The 12,429-nt window shown below is 43.6% G+C and overlaps 1 protein-coding gene across 3 annotated transcripts in view; it reads left to right on the forward strand.

Annotated features, from left to right (window-relative positions):
* FZD3 (frizzled class receptor 3) overlaps positions 1–12,429 on the forward strand; it is a 158,645-nt gene that overhangs the window by 16,051 nt on the left and 130,165 nt on the right. For all 3 annotated transcript variants that reach the window (XM_068280059.1, XM_068280060.1, XM_068280061.1), the window contains exon 2: positions 8,112–8,582. In XM_068280059.1, the coding sequence (XP_068136160.1) occupies positions 8,379–8,582 (204 nt within the window). In that variant the 5' untranslated portion in view covers positions 8,112–8,378. The remainder of the gene's footprint in view (positions 1–8,111; positions 8,583–12,429) is intronic.

Raw genomic sequence — 12,429 nt, forward strand, 5'->3', positions numbered from 1 at the left:
GAGACAAGAAAAAAAGTAAAGGGCAGAAATGACATCACAAGTTAGCCTTAACTGTGGGCAAAAGACATGGTCCCCACCACTAACAGAATTCTCGTCATTTACTATATAACATTCACTGAAATCAAAACATGGACAGTATAATACATGTGTTATGTAAGTAGATCAAGTATTTATCTACTTATATATGTGTTTTTTTTCCCCCTGGCATAGTATGGCTGATCCTACTGCTTTAAAGGGAACCTTAACTCAAAAAAAAACATGAGTTTCACTTACCTGGGGCATCTACTAGCCCCCTGCAGCCATCCTGTGCCCTCACAGTCACTCATTGCTCCTCCGGTCCCTCACTGACAGCTAGTTTCGTTTTTGCAGACTGGGAGTCGGCCGGCAGCCATGCGTACATTTTTACGGATTCCCGCTGGTGCAGGAAGCTATCGCGGACATTAAGAAGTACATTTTTATGTGTGACGGATGCAATGCATAAAAATGTACTTGTTAATGTCCACGATAGCTTCTTGCACCAACTGGAATGCGTAAAAATGTACGCATGGCTGCCGGCCGACTCCCAGTCGGCAAAAACGAAACTAGCTGGCAGCGGGGGACCGGAGGAGCCATGAGTGACTGCGAGGGCACAGGATAGCTGCAGTGGGCTGGTAGACGCCCCAGGTAAGTGAAACTCATGTTTGTTTGTTTTTTAGTTAAGGTTCCCTTTAAACACATCTGCCACTCACCCACACTAACCCTTTTTAGGTGCAACCAGAAAACTCTCCTCTTCAGGCAAGCATACTCTCCTATCTAGAGAACTTTGGCCACTGTCCAGCCCTTCTACCATCTTATACACAGCTGCCCGTCACCTACTGTACCTGAGATGAAATATAAAGAAAAATTCATGCATACCTGGGGCTTCCTCCAGCCCCCTTTGGCCTGATCGCTCTCTCGCCACTATCCTCCACCTCCTGGAACCAACACACACACACACACACACACACACACACACACACACACACACACACACACACACACACACACACACACACACACACACACACACACACACACACACACTAGAAAATCTGCATTTGGGCATCTGTATTTAAAACACTCCGAGCCTACATTTGGACCAATTTTAGACAACTTGACAAAAGTATGATTGAAACCATTTAATTTGTACTGATTTATCTCTAGCACTTGTAACTGACGATATATAGAATGTTTCAAACTCGGACCAATCCGCATCAGTGAATTCAAATGGAGTTACTTGCCATTTAACTTTTGCCTTGTCATACTTAGCATAACCAACCTTTTTCTGTAGTACAGCATAATGCCTTGACACCTGCTTGGACCTATCTTTATCAAGCATTAGCAATTCCACCCCAGAGGGTTCAATGCAGAACCCCGAAATGCCCATTTGAGTCTGTAAGCTACATCTTAACCCTGTATTGCAATATAATCATAAATTTTGCTGCTCTAATGAATGTATTCTCTCAGTCAGCCTGGCTCCATTCTGGTACATTGCCAAGGAGAGGGAAGCTTGTTATCTCTCCTCCCACATTCCTACTCCTCACTGATTGGTTCAGGGCAGTTCAGTGTGACACAAGGCTGAGAAGGAAAATACACCTCACCACACTGCAGATGCTGCTGAAATACGATCTATGCTGTCCTCACATGTGTTTACAAAGCAAGCTAAATATATAGTGCAGTTTCTAGGAGAAAAAAAAGAGTAAGGGAGGAAATTACATCAGGATTGACTTCAGTCAGATGCAGTAGATGGAAAATGCCTGGAAACAATTTTCTCTTTATTTACTATATCAAATTCACTGAAATCAAAACGTGGACAGTACAATACATATGTAAGTAGAACAAGTATTTATCTATTTATATATGTGGGTTTTTTCTGGGATAGTGTGGCTGTCCCTGCTGCTTTAGGGCCCGTTTCCGCGCCAAATCCGCAGAGTTTACCCGCGGGTAAATAGTGCGGGGAAACTCTGCCATAGGGTACAATGGCGTCGCCGGCCAAATCACTTGCGCTAGCGATTCGTCCGACATTGCCATCCGAAATGGTGCAGGAGGCTCGCAGACACGTGCTGCTCAAGTGGATATGGGTCTTTAAGGATAGGTAGCATCGCCAAACAGGAATAAACCTTTGAAGGCAAGAGGGGTGTGGCCATGGAAATGGAATATATGCAAATTTCAGAACTTTGGATATCGAGGCCTCTCAGAAAAATATGCCAGTGCCTGCAGACATCTGCATTAAGCCATTAAATGCTACCATCCTTCCTGCGTTCAAACAGACCACACAACAAAATTCTAAGCCTAGGGCTATGCCAGACTTTTCTTTTAATCTCAGAGAGGGAACGATAGAAAAAATAGGCTCTATGCAGAAGGGCGGCTGATGGGCACCAGACAATGTATTCACTGCCTACCCGCCATTTCCGATCAGTTGCGGTATTCGTGGGTAGCTGTGGTTGTGCGGCCCACCAAACCTTACATGTTTTGAACTTCCTGCCGTGTTTTGAATTGGTCGTCAGCTTTTGGGCCTGTCCTGGAAGTGGTAGATTGCCGATGCCTCTGGGCAGCGTGTGCCTATTAATAGCCTAACCCTACGTATGTGCTGGATGTTTGACATCTCTAATAGACCCGCACAGTTACACTCTCTTCATCCTGTTTCTAGCGGCTTAGGCATCTAATCCTGTATTAAAGATAATTGCAGGTCCCACATCCCCTCCTTTCTGCCGCAGGTTTTAAAGCTGTGCTTTCTTTGCCAAGGTAGTTTTATTAATGGCACTTACAAGCCAAGATTCATATCTGATCAAATGCTTTAGATATTTAAAGTGTACCCGAGATGGACAAAATACAAAAAAATTATACATACCTGAGACTTTTTCCAGCCCTCTCCAGCCCTCTCCAGCCTGATTGCCATCCTCCTCCTCCCCAAAAGTTCTTCAGCTGGGACCAGTCGACGCAGTCCGACCGCGCGTGTATTCCCAGCGTCAGGACTGGTGCGCAACAGGGTGCCCACGGACGGGCCGCATATGTGCTTTCAGGGCTGCATTTCCGATGATCCAGGAAGCAGAGGAGGACGGCCAGGGAGCGATCAGCCTGGAGGGGCTGGAGAAAGCCCCAGGTATGTATGTGTATATATATATTTTTTTAAATTCCCCCCCCCCCCCCCCAGTCTTAGGTTTACATTAATTTGCTAATAATTATTCTTGTGGCTCCCTATGGAAAAAATACACACAAATCTGCTCAATCTTTGGCTGAAAGGCTATATTTGCATGTGATTTAATGATGCTGTTTACACTTATATGTACAGCACCTTAGCGCTACTGCACTTTAATGTTACCTCTGACAAAGCCCCTAATTTAAGTGGAGCGAAACATGTTGGTTGTGTTGTTTAGGTGGTGATGTGTGTTATGTAATTTTTTCTAGCTGCTGTATTAGATAAAGGTCTAGTAGAAGCGTTGGCCATGCTACGCAGTATATAAGCTAATACCAGAAGTATATAGTATCTCCTCCGTGTTGTTTTGTTTCATATAAATCACTTTAAACTTTGTAGATCGTGCTTGAGCCAAGAGTTCATCAATTTTAACAACAAAGAATACTTATTAAAAGTTACTTTTTAATCAGGGCTGTGGAGTCGGAGTCGTGGAGTCAGGCAATTTTGGGTGCCTGGAGTCGGGAAAAAATGCACCGACTCCGACTCCTAATGAATTTGTAACTGTAATTAAAATAGAAAATATGATAAAATGTTCTATTTCTCAGATAATAGTCATTAAAAATAATGTATATATACAGTATATATACAGTAATAGCTGTGCTTAGTCTACAACAATGAAATAAACCAATCAAAATTAGTTACTTGTGCTGCTTCAATAAAGCAGTCCCCATATTTTTAAGGTCAGATATACATATCTGATTGTGACTGTATATATGATGTGTACACAGGAATCTCTTATATACACTAAATACCATCTATGCTGTAAGAATAAAGCCTGATGTGTAGCTGTGTCACTAATAGAGATGGTCAACGAGATGTAAATAATTCTGCATTGATGCTGATTTATGCAAATGTATGCACTCCCTTTGCTGATGAAATCAAATAATTTGATATGTTATTAAAATTTGGTTTGGTGACTACAAATTAAAGGGTAACTGAGACGGATGAAAAGTAAAGTTTTATACATACCTGGGGCTTCCTCCAGCCCCCTTCAGGCTAATCAGTCCCTCGTTGTCCTCCACCACCCGGATCTTCTGCTATGAGTCCTGGTAATTCAGCCAGTCAGCGCTGTCTGGCCGCATGCCGCTCCCACAGCCAGGAACATTCTGCACCTGCGCAATAATGCTGCACAGGTGTAGTATGCTCCTGGCGGCGGAGTGTGTGCATGCGCACTACGCCTGACTGGCTCAAGTACCTGGACTCATAGCAGAAGATCCAGGTGGTGGAGGAGGACAACGAGGGACTGATTATCCTGAAGGCGGCTGGAGGAAGCCCCAGGTATGTATACAACTTTAATTTCATCTGTCTCAGGTTTACTTTGTTACACAGTAGTACTATACTCTACATATGCACTCCCCACAGAGCTGCAGGGAATCCACTGAGAATGCTGTGCACATAGAACACAGAGGTGTTGTCTGTTTACAATCTCCTCATTCCCCTGCAGAGTACCTGCACATCATTCTTACATGTACCCACACTTACATTGCCTAGGGCCTGATAGATGTTCTTTGTTCCGGTTTGTACCTTTTACAAGTACTCTTACCAAGGACTAGTTTTAGTCTAAAGGGAATAAATATAGCAGTCTACATATCCTTCTCACTTCAGTTGTCTTGTAAAATTCCTAAGCGTTGGCAGTTAAGAGACGAATTTCATGTTACATACTTTTAATCAACAAAATTGTAATATGCAAATTAGAGGAGTCGGAGTCATGGAGTCGGAGTCAGAGTCGGTGGAATCCTAAACTGAGGAGTCGGAGTCGGTGGATTTTTGGACCGACTCCACAGCTCTGGTTTTAATATATCCCAGTGAAGGCACTATCTGCAAGGAGTTTGTATGTTCTCGCCGTGTCTGCGTGGGTTTCCTCCGGGCACTAAGTTAATTGGCTTCCCCCTAAAATTGGCCCAAGACTGAGACAAATGACTATGGTAGGCATTAGATTGTGAGTTCCTCTGAGAGAGGGACAGTTACCGTAAATGACAAGACTATATATTCTGTACAGCACTGCAGAAGATGCCAGTGCTATTATATAACACTAAAAAAGAATAATAATATATCCAATTCCTCTCATGAATGGCAACAGTTGTGAATAGCTCACCCTGCACCATTTGATATTGCAAAAGCAATGCATGCAGTGCTTTAGGAGGGATTGAGAAGGTTTGTGGCTAAATTGCAATTGCAACTTTCTGTGTGAAAAGGCACTTGCGCCACTGACATGCATACTTGTTCCAGTCATGTAAAGTTGAATGCAAATTTTAGATGTTCATCGCCTATAACCATTGTTTCGCCAAAAATCAAAAGTTTGTAAAGCTGTCAGGGCCCTTTTCCACTTGCGGCGATTACGATGCTGAATCGCAAATCGCTAGAGATTTTTAAATCGCTAGGGTTTGCTAAATAACATAGGAATCGCGGTAGGTATTTTTCACTACCGCGATGCACATTTTTTTAAAAGGCACAACCACACGGCGGATCGATTTTTACCGTGATTTTGCTGTGGCATACATTGCATAGCAAAATCGCAATTGCAATCACAGAAAAAAATTAGGGACTTGCTGAATCCCAAGCGCTAGCGATTGCTAGTGGAAAGGGGCCCTAACTGAACGTCACTGGCCTTCTCCTCAGAGATCCTCCAGAAGGGACCACGCTCACCCAATGTCCCATTTCTTCCTGTGGGAACGTCAGAGAAACTGGTGCTCCTCAAGTGTTCCCTTTCCATAGCACAGAACATTCTGCACAGTAACCACTCTTTAAAGGATACCGGAGGTGACGTGTATGTACAGTGCCTAGCACACAAATAACTATTCTGTGTTCCTTTTGTTTTCTTTCTCTGCCTGAAAGAGTTAAATATATGGTATGTAAGTGGCTGACTCAGTCCTGACTCAGACAGGAAGTGACTACAGTATGACCCTCACTGATAAGAAATTCCAACTATAAAACACTTTCCTAGCAGAAAATGGCTTCTGAGAGCAGAAAAGAAATAAAAAGGGTCAATAGTTCATTCTAGCTCTGGCATACTTAAATTAATGTGTCATTGAACAAAAACAATAAAACAGATAGATAGAACTTAAAAAAGTAGATTTAAACATAAAATAAAACTGTGGAATGTCTTAAAAAGTCATTTTAGAAGAAAGATAGATACAATCGTTTATTTCAATAGTTTAGTTTATTTTCACCTCGGGTGTCCTTTTAAGCCTTCTGCCCAGAATGATCTGTAAAGATTCTATTGGGCATCAAGTATCTAAGGTGTGTATCTGGCTTATTCCAGCAAAGCGATCAGTGTGACAGCAAAGCGGTTTGCAATTTTCCCCCCTTTCAGAAACATTTTTATTTGAGGTAAAGAAAATAATAAATCATGTAACATTCTAACAGCGAGTTCCAACCATCCATTACCCAGTGAGATTCTCAGAATTACAGTCATATAAACTAAACATGCAGCTTATTTCTGAAGTATGACAATAGATTTCTTTGCAAACCTATTATTAGATGTTTAATAAAAGGTAGACAGCATTTGGAATATTCTTTGTTCCTGCATGTGGATGTGTGGGTGGTGGCCCAATACCGAACATCAATATCACAGAGAACACCTTCACCCAAACTCGCCAATTCCTTGTGTATCCAAGTAGAAAAAGTTCCAGGAGTTACATGCCATATCGTCAGTAAAACGTCCACATCTTTAATTCAAATCTTCATAAAAGCAGGCATATAAAAAAAAACCATATACTTATCGACACTCAAGTGGCACAGATGGAGTAGTCAGAGGTGCAGAGGATGGTCGACGTTTCGCTCCACAATTAGGGCTTTTTCAAGAGCGTATCACCAATTCCTCGTACTGTGGTGGATTGTGTCAGGTACCCCTGAATCAGGGAAAACAAGTGAAGCTTATGGCAGGCTAGATTACCTTCTCCTGAGTGTCTAGATCAGGTTTTCTCAACCAGGAACTCAAGGGTTCCTTGAGAAGTCTGCAGGGGTTCCTTGGCATTTTCCCCCATCATGGGGGAAATATAATAGAGCGCATTATAATAGGAGTATCAGAATAATAATAATGAGCACATTAATAAATAGCACTAGAATAAAGAGACAGTATAATGAGTGGCAGTGTAATAGGGGGTAGTGAAATAAACAGCCACACCTACTTTTAAAGTCCATGCCTCCTGCAAAATAAATGCAGGGTTTCCTCGAGATCAAAAAAATATTTGCAGGTTTCCTCCAGGGTAAAAAGTTTGAGAAAGGCTGGTCTAGATGCTGTTTATTGTCCTCTGGGTCCCCCACTGTCCCCCGAGACATTTGGGCTGCCATAGATTGCAATCTTAATTATGGCTATAGCAGCCCTCAGAGGGTGATTTTGGTGCCGACACAAAAGACAGAGCCCAAATTACAAAAAAAACCAAAAACATAAACCAGTTCAATTCAGCCGCCAGCAATAAAGAGTTGGGCAACTTTTTTAGCAGTATTCTGAGGAATGATCAAATGATCACAACTATAAGGGCCCATTGGATGATGTTGGAATTAATCGATCTGGTAGGTAAATATACCAGAAAATTGTATGATGTGTACCTAGCATTACTTATTTTTATGATAAATCATATTTAAGGGCCCATTCAGAGGTGAACGGAAATCAATCGAAAAAATTATCGGAAAATCGATCGAATTGTTCAAACAATCTGAGTTTCGGTCGATTTTCCGATAATTTTTTCGATTGATTTCCGTTCACCTCTGTGGAAATCGATCGGAAAAATGAAGAATAGATCAAAATTCAGATCGGGCATGTTGGAAATAATCGATCTGGCAGGTAAATCTGCCAGAAAATTGTATGGTGTGTACATTAGTCTGGTCAGTACTACTATTCGCTTGTTGCCGTCTAACAAAAAAATTGACTTTAACTTGTCTCATTTGATTGCAGATCGGAAGGATTCTTGGCTGTTTCTCCTTGTGGAATGATGGAGACGGTGGTGTGGGAGTGTGGCTGACAGCTGTGGATCGGTGATCTGTGAAGGAGAGCCATGACCTCGTCTTGAACACTGGAGGGTTTACAAGCTTCGCTGAGGACATGTTCTGACTTATGGGAATGTGTGAGAGACCCTTCTGTGATCCATGCGCTCTGCATACCACCTCACAAGAGCTGTCCCACCATGGCACTGTGGAGGACAGCTAGGGCTTGAAGGACACCATGGCTCTGTGTGGACACATCATGGCCGCCTACTCCTGCTCCTTGTGGGTGCTTCTTGTGCTCCTGCAGGAAGCCTTGGGGCACAGTCTATTTGCCTGTGAGCCGATCACTCTGAGGATGTGTCAGGATCTTCCGTACAATACCACCTTCATGCCCAACCTCCTCAACCACTATGACCAGCAGACAGCAGCGCTCGCAATGGAGGTAAGTCCTTCTTCTTCTCTAAGCTGGAATACTGAGAGACATGTGAAAGGTGGGCGGTAGTCTACTTTAGGTTACCTAGCAGGAAACCTCATAGGGAACAGTTCTCCAACCCTTCTTACAGCACAAAGCATTGTGATTGACCAAATAGTGCGAGCGTGGTGTACAATGACCTATTGGAAACCTAGCAGTTAGAGAGGGTGCCGTCCACCCAATCATGTTAGTGGAATTTCCCTAGGAGGTCTTTTGCTGGGTCCCCCAAAGTAGACTAACGCCTGTAAATATTGACAAGCATGACACAATGTGACCTGTCCACTTTGGAGCCAATCTGTAGACTTATTATTTTCCACTGCAAATTGAGTTTGCATACACATTGTAATGTTACCCTGTTCCCCCCCCCCCCCCCCCTCCCTCTCTTCCATTTACACCAAAGTGCGAGCAATCTTTCAATTTTGATGGCGCAACTGTGTTTTTCTGGACACTGGCCTCAATTCACTAAGATCATGCTGGAGATAATAAGGCAAGAGAAAACTTACCTCCACGCAGTGAGAGTTATCTTATCTCTTCATTCCTTAAGTTACCTCCTCTGTAGTTAATTTACCTCCTCTGGAGTTAATTTACCTCCTCTGTAGTTATTTTCACACGCAGTTAGTTAACAGCCTGTCTTTAACTCTGGAGTTATTTTAAGGATTGGAGAGTTAACTTAGACAGAAGAGTTAACTTTAGGTTTGCCTGGGGTAAAATGTTTCCTGAATACTACATGCCTTATCACCATGGCAACAACTCTAGAAATGTTATTAAAGACAGAAGATAAGCTTAGTGAATTGAGACCATTGTGCTAGTAAGAAAAAATTGGGGAAATCGCAAGAAAATTGCATAGCACCATATGTGGTAAGCGTTTTTCTGCTTACCTATGGGGTGCTGATCCTCTGGCCCAGTGGTGTAGCTAAGGAGCTATGGATCCTAGTGCAAGTTTTGCATTGGGCCTGCTAAGCACTCATAACAATATGTGACCATTAATTTGGTGCTCCAAAACCTGCCAAAGACAGCTACAGTGTCAGAGGTGCAAGAAGGGGATGGGGAACAGTTTGTGAATGATTACTCCTATTCATTCAAGTAATATTTTTATTGGGTTTTTCAGAGAAAAGAAATGACAAATGGTCGTTTTATGTATTAATATAGTCATATACATTTAGACATATTAATCTCATAAGTTGGACCAAGATTGCATGGACATGAACATTTAGGTAACAGCAATGAGTAATTAATTTGTAACTTTTACATCATATCTTAGTAGTATAATGAAGGAGAGGGTTTATGCATTCTGATGTTAGCTAGGAGCAGATCTTTTGGAGCATGGGGCCTAAAAGACACCCTGCTTAAAGAGGATCTGTAACATGAAAAGATCCCCTGGGGGGTACTCACCTCGGGTGGGGGAAGCCTCCGGATCCTAATGAGGCTTCCCACGCCGTCCTCCATCCGTCAGGGGTCTCGCTGCAGCTCTCCGTGGAGTCCGGGCAGCGGTGACGTCAATATTTACCTTCCTGGCTCCTGCGCAGGCGCTCTGACGGCTGTCGGCTCCAAACTACACGGAAATACCCGATCGCCGTCGGGTCTGCTCTACTGCGCAGGCGCAAGTTTCCTGCGCCTGCGCAGTAGAGCGGACCCGAATGAGATCGGGTATTTCCGTGTAGTTCGGAATGGAAAGCCGCCACAGCGCCCCCGCTGGAGCCAGCAAAGGTAAATATTGAACTGACAGTCGGCACAGTCGCCGGCTGTTCGGAGGGCTGCAGCGAGACCCCCGTGGGACAGAGGACGGCGTGGGAAGCCTCATTAGGATCCTGAGGCTTCCCTCACCCGAGGTGAGTACCCCCCAGGGGATCTTTTTAATGTTACAGAGTCTCTTTAAGGCCCAAAAGTCGCTTCCTATATATAATCGATAGAAATCTTAGTAATTTGGATATACTACTATCATAGGTTTTGCATTTTGTAGAACAAGATGTGTAGTAGATTACTACTATTTAAAGCATCTATAGAAGTGATTATTGCCAGCACAGGACCAATAAAAAGCTAATACTGCGGTTAAGGAAGGGCCACTTAGGGCCTCCAGTGTGGTCGCAACCTCTTCATCCCCTATTGCTACCCCATTGCCTTGGCCCCCAGCCCGTTCGGGAGCTTACAACTTCTTCTCCTTACCGCTGCTTCTGTCATCATTTGTACTCTGCTGTCCACCTGATCGATGATTTGATTGATTTTGGGCCAAAATCGGTTGAAAGCATCGATTGGACATGCTGAAAAATCTTGGTCGAAAGTGCTTGATCGGGTTTGCGGTAATGTCGTTCAATAACGACCAACGTACATGACGGACCCCTGGCCGCTGTCCATCCACACCCTGCCCCCCCCCCCCAAGTGTACAATGCGCCCCTATGCATTGATTTAAATTCTCACCTGTCTGCTGGCGCAACGTCACATACACACCGGTGGCACGTATTACTTGCAGTAACAGCGGACCGGGGGTGATGCCAGAAGAGGCAAGGAGACGGGCAAGCGGATGGGTTTGAAATGATAGAGCATTGGCACCTTGAAAGGGGGGGGGGGGGCTAGGCTTATTTTGGATAGTGTAAAGTAGCTCACCAGCCGACAAAAGTGTGGGTACCTCTGCTTTAAGCCATGGGGAAACATGGACATTACCTTGCTCATCAGTTGTCCTTTCAGTTATAACTGACAGCAACTGATATATTTCAGTTCTGACAAAATCTTGTCAGAACTAGAAGGAACCGTTGCAAGAAGTTGCAAGAAGAGAATGATGAGCTTCTGGGAGGAACTCACAGTGAGGGAAGTATGTTCTATTCATTTGCAGGTACATCATGTGTTTATTTTAAATAATTTGACTCGGTTTAGGTTCACTTTAAGGATCCTGATTGGCTGCTTTGGTCAGATGCTCCTCTTTTGCTCCTGATAGACCAGACCCAGCGAATAGAACAATTTCGGTAACCTGTTTGTCCATTTCCGCAGTCACCGCTGTCCTCTATAGACAAGGGATCGATGTCTCGGGTGTATTGTCTGCATCCTTTGTCTTTGTATCAGAATAGCCAGCAGATAACCCATGTTCTGCAGCTGCGGGATCGCTGACAGGCTTGTGTTTATCACTCAGATGTAATTTGTATACAGATTCCCCTGACATCCTGAGACCCGTGCAAGGGTAGCTGGAACCTGTCCAGCGACATTCCCTGCTCCGAGCTGCTGATTGGTGAACGGTCTGAGATATCTGCTGTGAGGGTGCTTTCTCTTTGAAGTCTAGCTTATTCATTAAAATATTTTCGGTGTCTGTGGCAACAGCATTATTTTGAGCTTGTGCTAAGAGAAGTTCAGAGGCTGCTGTCCTATTTTTGAAGTGCAATAAAGCCCCATATATACAGGGGATGTATGTCACACTTAAAGGGAACAAATAAAAATAAATAATGCAGATTGCCTGGCTGTCCTGCTGATCCTCTGCCTCCAATACTTTAAGCCATGGACCCTGAACAAGCATGTAGATAAGAGGTCTACAGCAAATCTTGACAAGATTAGCTGCATGCTTGTTTCAGGTTTGTGATTTAGACTCTACTGGCCAGAAAGATCATCAGCACTGCCAGGCAACTGGCATTGTTTAAAAGGAAATAAATATGGCAGCATCCATAGGTCTCTTACCTTTGGTTCCTTTTAAAGAGTACTTGAAATGAAGGGAACAAAAGGATTTTTAATTACCTTGAGCTTCTGGAGTCTGTCAGCTGGCGCTATATCCTCCTGGTCCCCTCAGTTTTTGCCACTGTAAAACCTGTTAAAGTCCTGGACTTGTTAATGCTATTGC

The sequence above is a fragment of the Hyperolius riggenbachi genome, chromosome 4, assembly GCF_040937935.1.
Source record: "Hyperolius riggenbachi isolate aHypRig1 chromosome 4, aHypRig1.pri, whole genome shotgun sequence".
Classification (NCBI taxonomy): Eukaryota; Metazoa; Chordata; class Amphibia; order Anura; family Hyperoliidae; genus Hyperolius; species Hyperolius riggenbachi.